Source organism: Diabrotica virgifera, chromosome 8 (assembly GCF_917563875.1).
Source record: "Diabrotica virgifera virgifera chromosome 8, PGI_DIABVI_V3a".
NCBI lineage: Eukaryota > Metazoa > Arthropoda > Insecta > Coleoptera > Chrysomelidae > Diabrotica > Diabrotica virgifera.
Window position 1 is genome coordinate 62946337 of NC_065450.1, and position 23746 is coordinate 62970082.

At 33.2% G+C, this 23746-nt stretch overlaps 2 protein-coding genes across 2 annotated transcripts in view; one reads left to right on the plus strand and one right to left on the minus strand.

Annotated features, from left to right (window-relative positions):
• Positions 1–14751, minus strand: part of LOC126890654 (chitooligosaccharidolytic beta-N-acetylglucosaminidase) — an 80405-nt gene extending 65654 nt beyond the window's left edge. The window contains exons 1-2 of the mRNA XM_050659771.1: positions 14529–14751; positions 609–660 (exon numbers count right to left, since the gene is read on the minus strand). Of these exons, the coding sequence (XP_050515728.1) occupies positions 609–660; positions 14529–14535 (59 nt within the window). The 5' untranslated portion in view covers positions 14536–14751. The remainder of the gene's footprint in view (positions 1–608; positions 661–14528) is intronic.
• A 7988-nt stretch (positions 14752–22739) lies between these two features.
• LOC126890167 (C-type lectin 37Da-like) overlaps positions 22740–23746 on the plus strand; it is a 34372-nt gene continuing 33365 nt past the window's right edge. Inside the window, exon 1 of the mRNA XM_050659020.1 lies at positions 22740–22913. Coding sequence (XP_050514977.1) covers positions 22740–22913 — 174 coding nt within the window. The remainder of the gene's footprint in view (positions 22914–23746) is intronic.

The window sequence follows — 23746 nt, forward strand, 5'->3', positions numbered from 1 at the left end:
AAATAGCCTACCCAAAATCGAAGCATATAACCGGTACCTACTAGAAATTCCCAATAGAGGAAATCGATTTATCTGTGGAAGAAAAAGAAATATACCAGTTTTCGTTTTTCTAAATAGTTTTATTGGAAATTTTTTTTCAAATTAAAAAAACGAAAAATTTTCAAATAGATTTCTCTAGAAAACGGTGCATTCTACAGACTTAAATCAAGAGTACCTTTTAGTACTATAATACCTCACAATTTAATAATCCAGTAACAATAATGCTGATAAAATAACTTTTCCCAACCCAAAACGGACACCTATGACTGGTATTAGAAATTCATAATTGATGGAATCGATTTACTTCTGGAAGATAAATAGGCGTACCAATTTTAGTTTTTCTAAATAGAGGCTTTCTGATGGTATTTAAAAAAAAAAGCTAAAACAAGGTTGCCATTTTTAAAGAGCTCTAGTTGCTTTAAGAAGCATTTTCGGATAAGGTGAATTGGGTTAAATTGTCTTAAAATTATCTGAAGAATCTCCGGTCTTCATTTGTCGGGAGAATTTCTGAACACCCTGTATATTTAAAGATGCATTTATTGTATATTAAAAAAAATTCTTTTACTTACCTATCGGCAGCATTGACTACTACCCATAAAACAGCTAGTACTACATTAACACCTAAAATATATAAATAAAATTAAATAAAATTAAAGTTTATTAATATGGCATCATATCTAATTTTATATGTATATAGGGATTAAGCGACAATTATTATTCGTGTAATGAAAATTACATTTTTAATTAACTAATATTTTGATGTTTCCATCAAATCCAATAATTTCCAATTGTTTTCAGTTTTAAATTGTTTGGGTATAACTCGAAAACGATCAACAAGAGAAAAATTAGAAGAGACCTTTTTTGTTTCGAATGATCCAAATAATCTAAAATAATATCTGCCCAGGCCGAAAGAAATTTAGTAGCCTCTATAAAAAAAGTCGTTTTCTAATTATTAATTATTATAGTCCAGATAAAATTATATCGAACACCCCTTATTTTTTATAATGTTTTGCATACTAAAATTACATACTTATCAAATAATTTTTATCAATCTATTAAACAGATCGAAAAAGAACTTTCTGACATCGGATCGTCTACTATTTCCTGTGATCTAATAATCCAACACTAATATGAATATAAATAAGTACCTACTACTACGGACGAAGACTTGGTGCAATCCTATTTACTAAAAAGGATGGTTGTTATAAGACATAAAAACCAAACATGGGAACGGAAATAAAAGGAAGTGGAATTATGCTTAGGTGGAAGTAAATCTTAGGAGGCTTGGATATTCATACGAAATCTAAGAAAGAAGGACATAAACAAATAGGTTTCATCAAGGCGATATACTTTCATCGTAGCCAGCACAATGGCCAGATTTTAATCCTATCTAGCATAATAAATAATCATCATCAATGGCGCTACAACTCTTTGTGAGTCTTTGCCGCGTTTACTATTGACTTCCATGTTTGTCGGTCCTCTCCCACTAATTCCCATTGTCGCACTACCATTGTCTCTAGATCTTCTTTGACTGCATCTTTCCACCTTTTTCTAGGCCGGCCTATACACCTTCTTCCATCTGGCCTTTCCTAGAACACATTGTTTATAATGCGATTGTCGTTACTGCGTATCACATGCCCTGCCTATCTGAGTCTATTGGCCTTTATATATCTGACTAGATTTTCTTTTCCGAATAGAGACTCTAGCTCGTTATTGTATCTGCGCCTCCATTCGTTTGTCGCGCTGTTTTGCAAGGGCCATATATCATTTGAAGGATTTTACGTTCCCACACCAGCAATTTATTAACTTCTCTTTTTGTTAGCGTCCATGTTTCGCTTCCATGCGCGACTGCTGGTCGTATTATGGTCTTATATATCTGGATTTTTGCACCTCGTGAAAGAAGTTTTGACTTCATTAGATGTTGCATTGCAAAGAAAGATCTGTTTCTTGTCATTATTCTCGTTTCAACTTCTCGCTTTAATTTGTTGTCATTTGTGATTGTTGCTCCTAGATATTTAAATTCTTCAACCACTTCGAAGTTGTGATCGTTTATAGTAATGTTTTGCCTTATTAGCTGTCGTTCTTGTTTTGAGACGACCATGTATTTTGTTTTGTTTTCATTTATTTTGGGACCGATGTTTAATGCAGCTTCTTCAAAGCTCGAGAAAATATCCTTAATTTCTAATGTTGTTTGTGCTACTGCATCTACGTCATCGGCAAAGGCGAGTATGATTTTTGCTCCCCGAGCAGTTATGTCTGGTTTGATTATGTGATATATTTTCCGCATGACATATTCTAAGGCCAGGTTAAACAACAATGGGGCAACGGATCTCCCTGTCTCAGTCCAGAATTTACGCAGCAAGCGTTTGATATTTCCCCCCCACGTTTGATATAACACACATTTGTGTTACCGCAGCTAGTTTCTTGGGTACGCCGAGCTCGATCATTGCCTTCCATAACGTTGCACGATTAATTGAATCATAAGCCTGTTTGAAGTTAGTATGATAAGATTAATCCAAAAGATGGCATAACCCAGACATCCAAAGTGAAAGTTCTCCTCCAACACCAAATTGTTCTATATGGTCCACATAATGTTCAGAAAAAAGTCACACCATTTTGAGCGTCGGGTTTGGGGGGGGGGAGAGGGGGAGAAATCGGTAAATTCGTAGTTTTTTGCGCTTTTCGTCAATATTTCTAAAACTATGCGGTCTAGCATGAACAACCTTCTATACAAAAATGTTCTACAATAAATTTAAAATAAAAAAGGTCCAATGCATAATCCTTCTAAAATGAACGGTTCCAAAGTTACAGAGGCAGTATAGTATAATTGGTCCAAAAAAAGGCCTAACCCAGACATCAAAAATAAAAGTTTTCCTCCAATACCAAATTGTTCTATATAACCCACATATTGTTCAGTAAGAAGTAACACCATTTTGAGCGTCCGGTTTGGGGGGGGGGAGATGGGGGAGAAGTCGGTAAATTAGTAGTTTTTTACGTTTTTCGTCAATACTTCTAAAACTATGCTTTAGTGTAAACAATATTCTATACAAAAATGTTCTACATAAAATTTAAAACAATAAAGGTCCAATACATAATTATTATAAAATTAACGGTTCCAGTGTTACGGAGGGTGAAAAGTGGAGGTTTTCGATACTTTTTATATTTTTTGGGCAATTGATGATGATTTTGGGTGGTGAGGTTGACCTTTCTTTAACCCTTAAACGCCCAAGGGTGGGTAAAAAATGTCCACCTAATGCGTATTCCTTTGTAACATATTTATTACGTGTTTTAAAATTTAAAAAAAATTATTTATTGTTAAAAAGACAGCCCTTTATCGAATGTTAATTTGGTTTACCAATATTTTTAAAGATAAAAGTAATATCTTGAGTTAAATATGAGCCGGCATAAAAAGTACAACCTTGATAAAATTTGTTACTAAAGGTTTCTATATAATTTCTTATTGGTAGGAACATAATCCATATAATTATCGACGTATAATTACATAATCGACATAATTATCTGCCAATGAGAAGGCTGAAAGGAAGAATGTGGAGAAAATCGACAAATCTGAATTACTGGCTTTTACTGTTATGTTAATTTTGATGTACACTGTAATTTTGTTGTAAGGTTTGTAAATTGTTTATATTAATATTTTAGAAGATGCTGTGTTTATTAAGAATAATATTCTTAAGTTTAATCCATTTCCAACAACTCTCAACAAATATTTAACTGTTTTCGAGGTGGACATTTTTTACCCACCCTTGGGCGTACATGGAACCTAAAAAAGGTTGGGCGTTTAAGGGTTAAGGGCTTATTACTAACATACCATCGGCCACTAAAATAGCAAATTTGATTTATAAAACCCAATCCTGTTAAAGAAAATCAGTAGGAAATTGCCCAACAAATATAAAAAGTATCGAAAACCTCCACTTTTCACCCTCCGTTACTCTGGAACCGTTGATTTTATAACAATTATGTATAGGGCCTTTTTTGTTTTAAATTTTATGTAGAAAATTTTTGTATAGAACATTGTTTACGCTAAAGCATTGTTTTAGAAATATTGACGAACAACTTAAAAAAACTACTAATTTACCGACTCCTCCCCCATCTCCCCCCCCCAAACCGGACGTTCAAAATGGTGTAAATTTTTACTGAACAATATGTGGACCATATAGAACAATTTGGTGTTGGAGGAAAACTTTTATTTGGATGTTTAGATTAGGCCTTTTTTTGGACAAATTATACTGTACTACCTCCGTAACTTTGAAACTGTTCATTTTAGAAGGATTATGCATAGAGCCTTTTTTATTTTAAATTTAATGTAGAACATTTTTGTATAAAAGGTTGTTTATGCTAAATCGTATAGTTTTAGAAATATTTACGAAAAACCTAAAAAACTACGAATTTACCGATTTCTCCCCCTCTCCCCCCAAACCAGACGTTCAAAATGGTGTGACTTTTTTCTGAACATTATGTGGACCGTATAGAACAATTTGGTGTTGGAGGATAACTTTCACTTTGGATATCTGGGTTTGGGTCTAGTTACACCATACTAAGCTTATAAAGATCTGATGCACGTTCTGATTATATTCCCAATACTTTTCAAGCGGTTGTCTTATTGTAAATATTTGACCAATAGTGTATCTGCCAGGCCTGAAACCATACTGGTAGTCACCAACTATTTCTGCAGCGTATGGTACTAATCTTTTTAATAATATCGAAGCCAATATTTTATACGTAGTGTTGATTACGGATGACTCACGATGCCGTCTATGCAATGAGAAGGAGGAAACATATCCTCTGGGAATGCTCGGCATTGGCCTATCAGATCTTGGGATCGGTATCTAGGCAGCCGAGCCAGGTAAGGGGGCTGTCTCTTAAGAGATTTGTGGCTTTCTGTGAGACCATAAGGTTTCATGGGAAGATTTCGTCGGCAGATTTGCAGACCTTCTTGATTTTGACAGACATTGGAGAGCGCTGCAGCCTGGGCCCCATAAACGCCGAAGACTAGGTTCTTATGGACCTGGTCCGTAAGATAGGGTTGATACAATGGACCAGCCGTAGGAGTGTCATAAATATGTGTGTTGTTAATGCCTTCTGGTCCCAATTAATTAAAACTCAGTTTATTCAATAGCATTATATTTAAATCGGACACTTGGTGATTCAACCATAAGTTATTTACAATAAAGACGCGACCTATCATAACCGTGAATACTTGCTAAATACAACAATAATCATAATCATAATATCTTTATCGCTCGAGTTAATGTTTATATACACCTTTAAATAATAACAATCATGACAATCCAATGTTATTCGCGGTTATTGGATAATGTACCTATAATAAATATTAATCTCTCTTAAACTTCACTTTTTTTGTGTCTCTTTGCTTATTATCTACTAACACTTATTGTAAGATCTGTCTATCCTTAATTCAAACACTTCCATTATTTCTCGCGAAAATATAACCTGAATTCATTAACTATATTTAACATTTTTAAGTTATTTATAATTTACGTTACTTTAGAGATTTCAAAAAAAAATTTTAAGCTTAATTCTTAGATTTAATTGAATGATTAGCTACTTATTTTATTAGTATATTATTCTTAATTTTGCTTGTTTATTTTTACATTTCTGACAAATTTTTATGTCTCTTCTTATATTTTTCCCTTCCAATATTTTAATAAAAACTCTCTTTTTTCTCTTCTTCTTCTTGTCTAGTACTACATCTATATATTTCTTCATTTTTCTTCATACAGTTGTATGTATAATAACACTTCTACCGTGTACATAATTCATCTTCAAATACATATAACTAACTATATCATTTATCATTTTATTTCATATCCTATCATAATAATCACTTCCTTTACCTATCCCTCGATGCCTACGTTCGACTAATCAAAGTTGCTTCCCTCAAGAGGACAGTTCCAATTCTTCTACATATTCCATATAACAATCATAATACTCAATACTAGCCACGAAACCTCTGCATTTTAACTAAATAAAAGCGGGTATAAATTCGTTGTATATATCAAATTCTTCTACATTATTTCACAACCTCAACTGCTTGCTTTGAATCCATTGTTTAATCACGAATAAAATAGTTTCCCTTCAAAACACAGAGTGGGTCTCTAATAAGCTTTCAAGCTTTTATAAATCACTTAATACCTTCTTAATTTGACAAGAGCAGTGGGTTTCTTATTGTCTCAAGTTGCCAGTGGCGTAACTAACGACAATGCAACCAATGCGGTGCATTGGGGCGCAGGCCTTAGGGGGGCGCAAAAAACTGATTTTCTGGAAAATGAGTCTACTAATAGGGGCGCACGGGGAATACTTGCATTGGGGAGCAGTCAGACTAGTTATACGCTACTGCAAGTTGTCTCATAATATTCAGCTTATATTATTTTCAGTTCTTCTTCTAATCTATATAATTCTTCTCCAAATTCCTTATCTCGACTCATCAGGTCGGTTCGTTAAAAATATATCTCTTGCTTATAGCAATGTTTGTCTTTAAGCTCTTATATCAACATATGTCATCACTAATCATTAAAAAATATCATTTATATATCATTTACCACACAAAAAATTATTAATTCAGGTTCATATCACACAAAATTTAACACAAAATCGATGAAATTGTATCTATATACTCAATAAATATCAATAGTAAAAACAACTGGCTATTAAAATTCAATACTAGTATACACATTCGAAAAAAATTCATAAAAATTTAATAATAGCATATATAATAAACTTTCGATAAAAAAATATTCAATTCAAAAATCACTTCATGTTTAAAAATTCATAGATATTCTTAAAAAAAAATCGACACTTCATAAAATATTCAAAAATAAGCAAAGGTAAATATTCAAAATATTCAATAATAATATATAAACATACGAGGGAAGCATTTTTAATAAAAAATAGACATTCTTACTTACATTTTATCACTTGTGTCTTTTTCACTGGGTTTCCTGTTCGGTTCCTGGGCCCTGGTCCATTTCAGCCGTCTCCATTTCCAAGCTGGCGCCACCATCTTTGCTCCTTTCAGAAGACATTCCTATAGTCTGCAGGATTCGCCATGTCATAAATATGCGTGTTGTTAATGCCTTCTGGTCCCAATTAATTAAAACTCCGTTTATTCGATAACATTATATTTAAATCGAACTCTCGGTGATTCAACCATAAGTTATTTACAATAAAGACGCGACCTACCATAACCGTGAATACTAGCTAAAATAACAATAATCATAATCATAATATGGTAGCGGGTGGATCACTTGGATAATCAGGTGGTAGCGGGTAGATACTTCTCTGCGATCCCGGCAGGGAATAGATCTACTTCAGGAATAGCACACCTGCCCACGCGAGCTCATGGATTTCCCCAGCATCCCTTCACCGGGGAAACCATGTCCTATCCCAAAGCAATCCCATCTCCACCCTTTCCTCCCTCCACATCCAGTCCAACTCGCCAACACGCACTAGCCAAGTGTGGCGTTTTAATGGCTTAAAACCCCAAAGGCAAATTTTCATGAAAGACGATAGTACTGAACGGCCCTCAGTCTCCGGCCGCTCCAATACCCCCAACCAAGGTAGCGGATGGAAAAGGGTTGGAGCAGAGGGTGCTAAGAATCCCCGGAAAAGATCAGGCTACCACAAAGAACGACAAATGCATATCACCTCATACAATGTTAGAACCCTTATATCGGACCAGAAGATGATGGAACTGGAGGAAGAGCTGAAAACAATAAAATGGGACATCATCGGCCTCAGCGAAATCAGACGAAGAGGAGAAGCCCAAATTACTCTTAAATCGGGACATTTATTTCATTTTAGAGGAGAAGAAGACACTTCACACGGTGGAGTAGGATTTATTATACATAGAAAACACACCCAAAATATAACTAAAATTAACAGCATAAGCCCCAGGATTGTATACCTCATCTTCAAACTAAATGCAAGATATAACCTTAAGATAATCCAGGCATATGCTCCAACGACAAGCCACTCCGATGAAGAAATTGAAAAATTTTTTGATGACCTAGAAACAGCATTACATACTACACCAGCATATTATACAATAATTATGGGCGACTTTAATGCGAAAATTGGCTTCAAACAAGATGATGCAGAAGTAGCAATGGGCAAGTATGGGTATGGCGACAGAAATGAACGAGGACAAAGACTGCTTAATTTCTTACACCAGGAAAATTTATCCATGATGAACTCTTTTTTCGATAAAAAGCCTCAGCGTAAATGGACATGGATAAGCCCAGATGGCAGTGTCAAAAATGAGATAGATTTTATCATAACAAACAGAAAAGAAATCATTAAAGACATTGAAATACTTAACAAATTTTCGGTAGGAAGCGACCACAGATTAATCCGAGCAAAGATACGATTAAATGTCAATTTCGAAAGAACCAAGATGATCTTCAAAACACGAAAGACGAAATGGATTCCCCCAGGAAACAACAACCTCTATGAAGATGTACTAACCAGACGTATACAAGACCTTGAAAACGACATAGAAGACATTGAACAAGCAAATAATGTCATAACGAAAGCACTAAAAGAAACAGAAAGGGAGTGCTGCCCGACTGTCGTGACCCATAAAGAAAATTTAAGCCAAAATACCAAAGAGTTAATAAGTAAAAGAAGACAATTGACGGAAAAATACGACTCCAACTACACAACACTGAAGAAATTAAATAAAGATATCCACCGATCAATCCGAAAAGACATAAGAGAAAACAACACAAGAGAAATAACTCACATAATTCAAGAAAACAAAGGTTTAAAAGTTTTGAGGCGTAATACGAATAACATTGGTAACAAAAATATGTACAAAATCAGAAACAAAGATGGCAACATTGCCACGGATAAAGCCGAAATCCTCAAGGTTGTCGAATCGTTTTATCGCGAAATGTATGAGAGCACCAACGAAAGGCAAGATCAGCCCCTGCCCAAAATCACAAACCAGGGATCAGAATTAATGCCAGAAGTAACACCACATGAAGTTAAAAAGGCACTTTCAGAAATAAAAAATAATAAATCCCCTGGCGATGACGGAATAGTAATCGAAGCAATCAAACAAGGTGGAAATAAAATTATCCAGGCTTTGGCCAAACTTTTCACCCAATGCATTTACCAAGGAAAAACTCCTTCTCAATGGAACAATGCAGTCATTGTTTTATTACACAAAAAGGGTGACATAACAGATCTGAAAAACTACCGTCCTATCAGTTTGCTATCACACATATATAAACTTTTCACAAAAATTATCAAAAAAAGACTGGAGGCTAAGTTAGACTTCTATCAACCTAGAGAACAAGCTGGATTTAGATCTGGATATAGCACTAACGACCACTTACTGGTAATAAAAAATCTAATAGAGAAGTCTGCGGAATACAACAAACCATTGGCACTGATATTCGTGGACTACGAGAAAGCATTTGATACCATAAGCCAGCAGAAAATGTTAAAAGCATTGACAGAATGCCGAATAGACCATCGCTACATTAACATGATCAAATATATCTACCAAACGGCAACGGCTAGCGTAAGACTGTCTGAACAACAAACAAATACATTCTGTATACAGCGAGGAGTACGGCAGGGAGACACCATCTCACCAAAGCTGTTCACAACCCTTTTAGAACACACATTTAAGAAGGCAGATCTAAACGAATATGGTATCAATATAAATGGAGAGAAGCTCAGTCATTTGAGATTCGCAGATGACATTGTCCTTATAGCCGATCGTATGGATGATGCAATAATAATGTTGAACAAATTATATTACGCTTCCTTAGAGGTCGGACTAAAGATTAATATCAACAAGACGCAAATAATGACTAATCTGGTGCTAAATCGTAATATTGTTGTTGATGGAATGGATATTGAGCAGACTGCATCTTATAAGTACTTAGGACATGAAATTCGGTTGGGACGAGATAACCAGACGTGCGAACTCCCACGTCGCATAGGATTAGCCTGGGCAGCGTTTGGTAAACTTAACTATGTATTTAAATCGGACTTGCCCATATGCCTCAAAAGGAAAATCTTTGACTAATGTGTGTTGCCTGTACTCACTTATGGAGCCGAAACATTAACACTAACAAAAAAGGTAGTGAACAAGATTCGCGTAACTCAGAGGGCTATGGAGCGCCAGATGTTGGGTGTCTCCCTGAGAGACCGAATCCCAAACGAAGAAATACGCCGTAGAACAAAAACAACAGACGCTGTCGAAAAAATCGCGTCGCTTAAGTGGAATTGGGCAGGACACGTCGCCAGATTGCCAGACAACCGATGGACAAAACGTATTATCGAGTGGAGGCCGCGAGAAGAAGCACTACGGAGCAGAGGACGCCCACTAACCAGATGGGCCGATGATTTGAAACATGTTGTCGGTAACTGGATGCAAGCCGCACAAAATAGAGATGAATGGAAAGAGCTGAGGGAGACCTATGTCCAGCAGTGGACGCGTACGGGTTGATGATGATGAATCATAATATCTTTATCGCCCGAGTTAATGTACACCGTATATACACCTTTAAATAATAACAAACATGATAATCCAATGTTATTCGCGGTTATTGAATCCAAGAACAGATACTACATCAAGTAATGACTTTGAATGAGTTTTAAACATATGTTATACAGAATGTCCTATTTTATAATACAGCAGGTCCAAGAGTATGAAGGGCTCACAAGTGGACCCTGCCCCGATGTACCATACCGTACCATACCATGCCAACGCAGTGTCAGCCTGTTATTAGTGCTATTGAAGGAACCACAGATTTATTGCTGATTACTCAGATATTAAAATGGGATGTCACTTTTTAAAATTCAATCAAAGTTTATGAAGATAAGAAACAAACTTTGTTTACTGTTCAAACACACAGTTTTGATGTGTGTACTTTCTTCTCTGTTTATTTCCCTACAAGAACAGGAAACATTGTAAATTTTGACAGAATAAAAATAAACAGCTGATCAATAATAGGGCAGTCAATGAGAGTATTTGGCTCCGAATTCCATCCTACTACATCGATTTACTTGATATTTTCACAGTAAGTAGGCAATAGCCCAAAAAACAAAGTCTACCCTATACCGATGTGAGCTTTTATCTTGGGGTGGTTCCCCCTCCTTCTCGGGGGTGAAAAATGTTTTTGTTAAAATAGCCATGGAATAGGCTAGAAAACCTAATTTTAAGCAAAAACTGTTCCATAATTATTTTTTGAAAACTCAATAATTTTTGAGTTATTGGTGGTTGAAAGTTGGCCTTTTTGAAGTTATACTTCTTTACGCGCGATATGAGGGGGAATTTTTATATGTTAAAACCTATGATCCGGGCGCATGCGCATTATAACTTTGTTCTGATTGGATGTTCAAATGACATGTCAAAAATTATCCAATATGGCAGCTGTAGCACAGCTGTGGTGTGGACGGTTGACGGTTTGGTTATGTAATGTATGGTTGTTGCGTGTTAAAATTTGTGGGAAGAGAAACAACAAAGGTTAGTTAATAGTTATACTGCCTTTTTGAAGTTATACTTCTTTAGGCGCGATTTCATTGAGGGTCAAATTTTAGTAATCTGCGCACACAGGCAGGAGTTCGTTACTAAATGTTTTAATTTATGTATTTATCAGTCCAGAAAAGGTGTGGAAAGAATATATTAGTGTTTTTAAATATATTTTTCTACAAACGTGTTAAAAATGCAATTTACAGCACTCCATAGGAGCGTTAAAAATGCTACTTTAAAGCACCGATGCTTTAAAAATTTTAAGGCACTGCAGTTAAAAGTGAATTGTCAAATTGTGAAACGTCAAAATATTTATATTTCATTTAGTAACATTAATAGATATTAATAATACCTATTTACGAATGTTTCTTCTAAAATTTAGGAATATATTAATTTTATAATACATTTAAGTATGTAGTAATTTTCTTTACAATTTTTACTTACCAATTTGTTTTGTTTATACCTAATACCGCCGTTGTCTAGCAAGTGTCTGCGTAGATTAGCGGTATGTGTATTTAGCTACGGACCCGTTAGTACTTGGTTCAATTCCCACATAAGGAAATTTTTTTTGTTTATTATTAATGGTTATTGACATCTTAGACTATTATTATATGGACTTATAAATGATTAAAAATAATTAAAAATAATTAAAATAATTAATCGGGATGTTGCCCAACTATTTACCGGGTTGCAAATTTATAATAATTGCCTATTTCAAAATGCACTTTTGAAATGAATTTTTCTTATGCACAAATGCAATTTCAGATTTCTTATTCATTACAATAGTTCACAAAATTTCCTGACATTCTCACGAATCCAACGCACCAAACTGCATTAAAATCCGTCTTACTGCGCCAAAAATCGAGATTAAGGCCTTTTTTTGTGCTTCAATACCTCGACTAATTCGGCCAGAGATCGAGAGGTCGTGAGTTCGAATCCAGCGCAATCCTATACTTTTTTTTAGTTTTTTGAAAGCGGTAAGCACAAAATTAATTTGGTGTTTAAAAAAAAATTAAAACAAACTGTTTAAAATATATTTACTTTTAAGAAATCATATAATAGAAGTATAACTTCTTACGTGTGTACAAAGTACACACACATTATTTTTTATTGAAAAATTACACCTTTTCGGACGGATTTTTGCGAATACCGTAAAAACTATGCATCTAACAAAAAAACTATATAAAATATTTCTGTAGGTTATAAAAAACCAAGAGATTTGTTCCTTCATAAATCTTCTAGTTAAATAACAAAGAGAAACTTGAAATAACAGAGAAACTGTCGATTTTAGGTGTATAATGATTCTAATAACTTTTGTAGGGCTTGAAAAGACCTTTAAAATGAGCAATACTAAATGTCGATCGCATTCAAACTAAGCGAGATATCTTGCATAGAAGTTGATGACTAATGTATTTTAAGAAGAAATGAGAAGTATATTTAAGCCCTCATCCATCAGAACTTAAATACATCGTTTTCCTTTTACAGTACTTTTTATTATAGTGTTATTTCTATGTTCAAAAAGTTGGACTGGATTAAAATGAACGGTTTTTGAAAAAAATAAGATTAAATTAAAGAGAGCATTTTTAAATTTTCTTAAAAATTTTCTTTTTCTCCATATAACTCGAAAAAGATAAGATATGGGAAAAAAAGATACCACACAAAAATATAGGGTATTTTCAGATATAAATTTGATTTTTATTTTTCATTACTGTATCTATTATCGTTTTCAAATCACATGGAGAAAAAGGAAGATTTTTAAGAAAATTTAAAAATGCGCTCTATAATTTGATCTTTTTTTTCAAAAAACATTCATTTTAAACCCGTCCAACTGTTTGAATATAGAAATAACACTATAATAAAAGGTATTGTATAAGGAAAACGATGCATTTACATTTTGGTTGATGGGGGTTAAAATAACTTCTCATTTTTTTCTTAAAATACATTAGTTATCAATTTTGTTTGCAGCATATCTCGCTTAGTTTTAATGTAATAGAACTCTAATATAGCTCACTTTAAAGGTCTTCTCAAGCACTGCAAAAGATATTAGTAGCATTATACACCTAAAGTTGGCCGTTTCTCTGTTATTTCAAGTTGAATACACTAATTTGAGAATGTACCAAAAAACAAACTATTTTCACCTATCATATATCCCTTTTTGTATTACAACTAGAAGATTTATGAAGGCAAGTGTCTCTTTGTTTTTTTTTATAACCTACAAAAATGTTTAATATAATTTTTTTAGTTAGATGCAGAGTTTTTAAGGTATTCGCAAAAACCGTTCAAAAAGGTAATATGATTCAATGAAAATTGCCAGTTTTCAACCACGAATATCTCAAAAAGTATTTAGTTTAAAAAAAAATTATAGAACAGTTTTTGCTTAGAATAAGATTCTCTAGCGAATTCCGTGGCAATTTTAACCAAACATTTTTCCACCCCTAAGAAGGGGTGGGAACCACCCCCAAGATAAAATCACACATCGGCATAGGGTAGACTTTGAATTAGGAGATAAGTAGAGGCTAGGCCCAAAATTTCGTTAAAATCCATGCAGTAGGATAGAATTCGGTGGTAATATTCTATTCTTGCTCCCATTGACTGGCGTATAAGTAATATTCAATGATATAATAAATGGACGGTAATTAATAATTATAAACTTGAATTAATGTAGACGTATCAACTATTAGTAAGCCGGTACTGAAAGAATAGTTTCTTATATCCATTAGGTACCAATAATTACTAAATAATAATTTTTAGAATAATAAGTTTTTTTTTTATAAAATATGATATTGGACTATGAGCGAACTATGTATCATGTAGAAAACATCGGTGTTAATAAAATTTTACTATTTGAAAATAATTTATACTTCTTAATATGTTTGGAAAGCAAAAATAAATTAAAACTTCTGCTTAATTTTTTATATCAATAGTGAAATTTGAATAAAATGTTAATGAGCCGTTAACTTACCAATCATTGTTTTAAATAGTAGGCAAATTATACAGTTTCAAACTAAACATAAAATCACGGAACACTACTGTACGATGGCATTTTTGTATGAACAATAATATCTGTTTATAGACTGCACGATGTTGTGAATAGTATTTTGAAAAGACGATACTAAATTGGAGTGCGTGGGGTACTCAATGATTATAATCGCGCTGATTATGGTTTTACTGTCATACTGTCAATATTATAATAAATATGTACGTTAATACTGTAATGGGCGTTTACTATGGAAAAGAGTTTGATAAGAGTTTTTTGATAATTACTTATAAACATAAATATTTATAAACAAATAGTTATTTGTTATGTAATAAAGGTTATGTTTTGGGTACACAGTGTGTTGTGGTGCAAATGTTTGGAATAAATTCGATATTTCATAAGCCGGCGAATTTAAGACCATACAGTAGCGCGTCATCAATATAACTTCGGGATATAGTATCATACCTTTTTTCGTAAGGTCTGCGAATCTTTGGCAACAGTGGTAATCTTTGACATTATCTAAGATCAATATATTGACAATAATTATAGGTACTCATAAGAGAGCTAAATAAAAGTAATAGAAAACAATTTTGTTATTAGTAAATAAATATTCATAAAAATAAACCAAAATGGGTGAAAATTTTATGTTAACATAGGTATTTGCACGAAATAATAATAATAAATAATCATTTCGTTGTTAAGCGAAACAAGACCCGCCTTGTTTTATTTAGTTCATAGAGCGCCAAACGCACTCTAACTTTATACAGTGATGAGCGCGCTAATAACCGGCAAAATAACGCAAAAGATGGAAAACATAATATATTGCGAAACAAAAAGAGGTGAAACTAGTGGTGGTGGAAATTATCGGTATAAACGTATAAATTAACATTGCATTACATAGTTTTCGACCTTTAGACGTCTATGATAGGAGTATTTTATAAAATTCTACTGTCACAGTGACAGTTGTCATACTCCTAAGATACGTCTAAAGGTGGGAAACTATGTAATATAATGTTAATTTATACGTTTGTAACGATAATTTCCACCTCCACTAGTTTCATCTCTTTTTGTTTCGCAATGTATTATGTTTTCCATCTTTTGCGTTATTTTGCCGGTTATTAGCGCGCTCATCACTGTATACTCGCATTAGAATTCGAAATATTTTAGTATAAAATATACTTACCTACCTACATATAACTAAAACTCACAATTAACGATAATCTATTTTTTCAAATAGGCCAACAACTTCGTTCTATTACAAAAAAATATAATAAATTAACTATAAATAAATATTACTTTCCTATGAAACAATAATAACGAATCCTTAAAATAATACATTACTGCACTGAACATATATCGATAAAGATAGTACAGATAAGAGAAAATCTGACGCAGGTTTGTCAAAATGACAGTGACAATTTCTCTATGTTGCCTATTTAGTTATTAGGTATAATATGTTCGACTTCTTGTTAGAAATAAAAAAATTTAGTAGGTCCAAAATGACACAAAATCTAGGCATGGGATAAATAAGTTTATTTGAAGAAAGTGTATTTTTTTTGTTCTTCTTAATGGCGGTACAGGCTTGTTTTTTAATACTGTATTTAATTACAGAGTAATTTCCACATATTCTTTTTCTCATGATCATCTTTTAGTGCGTCACAGTTTTTCGATTTCTTTCTAACGCATTAAATTTTATGTGACAGAAAAAAAGGCACGTCCGTGGTTACAGACATTTACAAGATTTATTCTAGTTATTCTAGTTGTTGATAGATGGCGCCATAATAAAAAAATAATTTTTTTTAATTAGATAATAATATTACAAATATAATCTGTATAATTTATAAGACTATACAAATCAAAGAAAATACCATTTTATAAATGCAAGAAACACCTTTGATTTGTTTTTATTCCAAATTGAAAATAAAATGTGACAACTGTCAGATTTATCTAAAATGTCATGTTAGAATAAATGTCATAAATGTGTATTATTACGGACTTACCGTTTTTCCTATCATTTGTTACGCACTGAAAAATGCTCATGAAAAGGACAATACTAATATATTTCTCAAATTGGGCTCTATACCGCCATTCCTTATTATATTACGAGTATGTGTGCCAAATACCTCGACAAATTACAGCCGCAATCTTGGACCGCGTTTGTTGCTACTTGTTAATCGCTACTGTAGTCTGTTAAGGAAAAATCCTGAAACAGGTCGATTTTTATTTTTAAATTATGATTTTTTAACGTGTATATCATACTATTAGTGACCAGGGCTGCTTTATCCATTAGGCAATATAGGCAGTTGCCTAGGGCGGCAAATTTTGAGAGGGCGGCAAATTTTGAGAGGGCTGCAAAAATATTGTGCAAAAAATATTTGTATATAAAAAGTAAAATCTAATAACATTTAAATACATCCATCAATGGAATAGAAGTGGGCTTCCACAGTTTATACATTTTTCTCGGCTTCCACACACATGTGTAAAATATATGAGAAAAAAAAATATATAAGATGGAAAATTTTGAATGACCACATAAAATCACCTATTGTGAAATCTCTTAGTGAAACTAGGTGATCCGCAAGGGCGGATGCAACTAAAGCGTTATACACTGGCTTCAACGAAATAAGAAATACACTTTTTAATATCTCTAACGACGATTGTCAAACTGCAGCTATGAGCCATCAAGCACTTTCTATATTTGAAAAGATTACACTTTTGAAATGGTTGTATTAGCTGTCATTTTGCAAAATACCGGGTGTCCACTTATATTTTCCCCCATTTTAACTGCCTATAACTTTTAAACGGCTCAAGATAGAAATATGCGGTTTTCGCTGAAATGTTTTATTTTAGTAAAAGTTTTGTCAGAATGGATTGAATTTTTTATATAGCTTTCAAATACGAAAAAAAAGGCGGATTTTTGAAAAAAAAAACGTTGTTTTTTAAATGAAACACCCAGCATATTTTTTTGTAAATTGAAAGAAAGGTAATTCACCTATCCAGCGATATAAAGTTTTTCAAAATCGGTTGTCAAATCACTGAGTAATTAATTTTGAAAATGAGGGGTGCAACGTGGATATCACATACCTAAATAACATAACTGAGCAAAATGATATTATGTTATGTGATTTCCACATTGCATCTCTCATTTTAAAAATTAATTTCTCAGTCATTTGGCAACCGATTTTAAAATATTTTATATAGCTGGATAGGTAAATGACCGTTTTTTCAAGAGACAAAAAATATACTGGGTGTTTTAATAAAAAAAGTCAACAACGTTTTTTTTTTAAAAAATCCGCCATTTTTTATTTAAAAGCGATATAAAAAATGGTCACTTACCTAAAAACTTGAAAAAACGGTCATTTACCTATCCAGCTATATAAAATATTTTAAAATCGGTTGCCAAATGACTGAGAAATTAATTTTTAAAATGAGAGATGCAATGTGGAAATCACATAACTTGGTTAGTTATGCTATTTAGGTATGTGATATCCACGTTGCACCTCTCATTTTAAAAATTAATTACTCAGTGATTTGACAACCGATTTTGAAAAACTTTATATCGCTAGATAGGTGAATGACCTTTCTTTCAATTTACAAAAGAATATACTGGGTGTTCCATTAAATAAAAGTCAGCAACTTTTTTTTTTCAAAAATCCGTTATATTTTATTTCGTATTTGAAAGCGATATAAAAGACTCAATCCATTCAGACAAAACTTTTACTAAAATAAAACATTTCAGTGAAAACCGCATATTTTTATCTCGAGCCGTTTAGAAGTAAAAGGCAGTTAAAATGGGGGAAAATATAAGTGGACACCCGGTATTTTAGAAAGAGTGAACCTATCCAATAAATATATCCATAGTCCTGCAATGGATCTGGGTTCTGTCGTTAAAGAGTATGAAGCTCTTTAAAATTGTTTTACCTTAATCAGAAATAATTTTGTCGTTTATTAGGAAGCCAAAAAATTATGCTCAAATAAAACATATAATGAAATAAGAAAGAGAAAAAGAAAAATTCAATTTGGCGAGGGACCGATGATAAACTAAACTTTTCAGCTAGTGATGAGATGAAAATCCACACATTCTAAATATTATCATCGACACTCTGGTAGGAGACCTGAATATACGTCTGGAATCTTATTGACTTCTTTTTCAACATTTTCGTGTAATAACAAATTTGACAAAATAAACAATGAAGAAATTATTAAAGAAGCTGAAAATCTGATACAAATTTATAACGACGACCGGACCTAGATACATCATTCATACATGAATGCATTCACTTAAAGATATGTCACCAATTGACATCTAAATACACTGCGCGTCATAGAAAACAGGCACCCTAAAAAATGGATCATTTTTGATGTCGCGTATCCCCTTAACCTGTTGTCCGATTTAAGTGATTTTTTGAATATGTTATAGCGTTATTTTTTGTCAATATCCTTGTAATAATATTTTTGCTAAACAGGTAAATTTTCATTGTATACCGGGTGTACGAATCAAACTGTATTTTTTTCTGAAAGTTCGCAACACCCTGTGGGATATTCTAGCCTTTATAAAATACTGAAATGAAATCCCGACTATAGCCTCAGGCTTTCTGAACATTCTGTTTTTTGATTCATTCTCTTGTGTTGGATAATACAAAAGTTATGTACTTTAACAGCTAGTCATGTTCTTCATCAGTATAGGTTGTTTGTAAATAAGTGCGACAAACTTTAAGGGGCAATTCTGCATGAAAAAATAATGACCGTTTGCTTTATACACTTATGTCCTCAAATGCTTCGTTTACGAGATACGGGATGTTAATTTTTGTTACAAACTGACGATTTATTTTATTGCCCTAAAATCGGTTGGGATATGCAAATGAAATTTGGTAGGTTTTAAGAGATAGTTATTGCGAATTTTTTGACTTGCAATCAAGAATTTTATATTCACTATTGGCGTGCATATGGGTAATATGACCGATCATATTACCCGTATGCACGCCAATGGTGAATATGAAATTCTTGATTGCAAGAATATACAAGAGCGTCATCTACTCTGATGGCTGTGCGGGCGGGCATTCTCGAATGCAGACGGTTTCTGTTTTCTCTTGTACTGTATACAATAGGTTTGTTTCAACTCCATGCAAAACCGTTCTTGAATAATTATGCGCACATTTTTCATTACAGCGCATACTCGTAACCGTCCAAGAATGGTTTTTGTGACGGGTTGGAAAAAACCTAATCTGTAGTGCATTTTTCCTTTGGCAGAGAGCGCTGTCAACGCTACGATGTAAAAGACCAAATAAATTAATAAATGGTACATAAAAGAGCACAAATCGTTCTCCTTCTGATTATGAAATGGCATTAAATAGAATGATACATGTTTCGAACTCTCAGTTTGGTCAGTCATCCGAGCTGAATGCAACGACACAACCAGAAGATGAACGCCGTGTCTTGAAACTACACAGTTTCAGTGAGGACGTAAAAAAGCGCCATCTACTTTATGGGCACAAGGTATCACAGAGACCATTGACGACATAATATCCGTATTTTACACTGATTTAAGAGCAAGAAACTCATAAGTCATATAAAAAACTTTCAAAATGGCATTTTTTAATATTTCTATATTAATTTGTTGCTTAGAAAATTGCAAAATGAGTCCGAAATTTTTAGGTCTGGATCCCGCGTATGAAAAAAAAGTTGATTAATAGCAAGCTGAAAATTTGTTAATAGCTTAAGGGTGTCTAGTCGGATAAACTTAGATATATGGGAACACTGGAACAGGGTCAGTTTTAATTGTGGAACACGTTAAAAATTTGGAACGGTCAGACCACGAAAACGGCACGTTTATTTTGTCCGACAGAATAGACTTAAACTCTCCGAACAGAGATTAAACTCTCATGCAAAAATCAGACTGCTATTTATTACCTGTCATAGTTCCTGTCATTTGACATATTCTGCATGTTCCACTCATTAAAACGCCCATTTGGTGATAAATAGCAGTCTGATTTTTGCATGAGAGTTTAATTTCTGTTCGGAGACGCCGAAATGTGCCGTTTTCGTGCTCTGACCGTTCCAAATTTTTAACCTGTTCCACAATTAAAACTGCCCCTGTTCCAGTGTTTCCATATATCAAAGTTTATCTGATTAGACACCCTTAAACTATTAACAAATTTTCAGCTTGCTATTAATCAACTTTTTTTTCATACGCGGGATCCAGACCTATTTGGTTTTGTACGAATGTTAATAACTTTTTAAAAATAAACCTACATAACACAAGGAGTGTTTGGACTTGTGATGCTTAAAATAGTCTTAATATCTGACTGGTATATTATTTGACAAATAATGACATGATTTCGAAGTCAATTAAATAATATGATATAAAGCCCTTAAAAAATAACGCCCTTGGGCGTTATATTTAAATAACTAGTTAAGTACTGTCAAGTTGACAAATAAAAACCTAAGTAAAACTATGGTTACCACAATTACGCTACGACTATTGCTGCTAAATGTACTTATTTGAAAACTAATTAATTCAAAATTCATTCAAATTTTTTGCACATACAGAAGAATTTAGTCGGACATTAAACGTTGAAGGCACCACGGGTATTATAGACAATAACGCTTTCGGTCAACGTATATACCTCAAGCGTTATTATCCTTAAAATACCCTTGGTAACTTAATAACTAAATTCAGTTAAAAAGTTATTTTATTTATTTATCTCAAATTAATTTTTTTTTGTAACGAAACTGGCAAAGCTTTTCTTGACTTTTAGTATTTTTTATACATTTCCGTACTTTTCTTCTGCTTTTCTTATGCTTTTGTGACATTTATTTATACGGCATAAGGATGAACGTCAAAAAAACCAAATATATGACCTTCAGTAAGAATCCAATAAATGACACTAGTATCACAATAAACGGTACCCAACTTGAAAAAGTAAACGAATACAAATACTTGGGAACCCTTATCAATGAAACAGGTGACCAAAATCACGAGATAAAAAGACGTATTGAAATTGCCAGATCTACTTTTATAAAAATGAAAAAATTATTTTGTAATCGTGATATTAGTATTCATCTACGAACTAGAATGTTAAAATGCTATGTATTCAGTACTTTGCTCTACGGTGTTGAGTCATGGACTCTTAAACAGAGGAATATTAAAAATCTTGAAAGCTTTGAGATGTGGTGCTACCGCCGTATACTACGAATAAGTTGGGTGGATAAAATTACAAATGAAGAAGTAATACGCAGAATAAATAACGAGCCAGAAGTTCTACGGAGTATAAAAAAGAGAAAACTTGAATACTTAGGCCACCTGATGAGAGGACAAAAGTACACATTCCTACAAAATATAATGCAAGGAAAAATCCAAGGACGAAGAAATCCAGGCCGTAGAATAATGTCCTGGATGAGAAATTTGATAGAGTGGTTTGGCTGTACCACTAACGAATTGTTCAAAACAGCAGTAAATAAAATTAGAATCGCCCTAATGATATCCAATCTCCGATAGGAGAGGCACTCAAAGAAGAAGAAGACATTTATTTTCGAAGAGGCCTTGAATTCTATTTTTCTTTTTCTTTGGTGTGCTCTTCTGGTTCTTCTGTCTTTTTTTATGACTTAGCTCGTTCGTAATTTTTAGTCTTCTGTTCGTAAATTATTTTGGTATATCGTTTTCCATTGTTTGATGAATTTTCCTCGTAATTTCTTCTACGTTTCTTTCCATTTCTTCTGTGTAATCGAATTCTCTCTGTATGTCCAATTCGTTAGGTTGTCTTTTGTAATCTGATAACATAACCAATAATGTTTAAGAACACAATAGTTCTTCAAATAAAAAAAAATAAAATCGAGTTGTGTATAGATTGATCCACAATAAATATTAACTTTAATATTATACCTCCATCTAAATAATTATTCATCTGTCAAATTGATCACGGGTTTTCCCAAACAAGTTTTTTGAGACAAATAATATTTCCATATTTTATAATTTTACTAAATTTTTTTGTTATTTTTGTAGGAGGTGGGAGAACCTTGACAATCTGAATACTTACTATCTACCTACATACAGCAGCTTACAAAGAGTTAATTTCTTTCAAACATAAACACCCAACACCCAACTCTACTATTATTTTGTTTAAATGGGTTTTACGTTAAACATATATAGAATCAACATCTGTATCATTGTATCTGTTTTACCTAATGATATTAAAAATGTCTACATTCCTCTCGTGGGTGATTAAAGTGTTTTTGGTGTGTTTGTTTGTTTGGACGCAGGTTTCGGGAGATACCAGTTCTGTTCTATATACATCGCACGTGAAACCGCCAAAAAGTCCCAATATATTCAATTATGCTGGAAAAATATATTACTTTTCCACGACAATTAAGGTAAGTAAAATAAAAGTTTAATCCACCATTACCTTCTTCTTTTTCTTGCAGAGGCTATCCGTTTCGGATGTCGGCGACCATCATGGCAATCTGTACCTTGCACACTGCTGCTCTGAAAATATTTGAAATAGTTCTGTTGAACCATAACATATTTTAGAATTCACCATAGAATTAGAGTCTTCCCAATCAATAACTTTCCTCGACCTTACTATTACCAGATTAAATGAACACTTCGGGGAAACCAACACAGACCGACCATGTTATCCCATCATTTTCCAACCATCCTATGTCACACAAACTTGCTGCTTTTCACAGTTACATACACCGTCTTGAAACCATTCCCTTATCACAATCCAACTACAAGAAAGAATTAAATATACTACGTCAAATAGCTTACAATAACGGATACGATCCACACCATAGAGAAATAAAAAGAGAAGTTTTTAATTTTTTTTTTATTTCTCTATGATCCACACATCATAAGCAAGCTCATTCATAAAAGACAGCTCAAGGTCTTACGACATGCTGCGTTCCCTAGGGATTTGACAACCAAACCTACTTATGCTTCCATACCTTTCTATGAAGACAGGCTGTCTGGGGATATTTTAAATATTATAAAAAGATCAGTTGATAATGTTCAAATTTCTTTTAAGGTATCCAATAACTTAGGAAAGTCTCTATCCAACTCCAAAGATATTATCAACTATATGAATCGTAGTGGTGTTTCTAAGCTACAATGTCTGACTGTGATGCCACTTACATAGGAAGAACTTGTAGATCACTTGCTTCTCGCTCTCTTGAACACACTAAAAGAGAGAACTCTACCTTCTCAC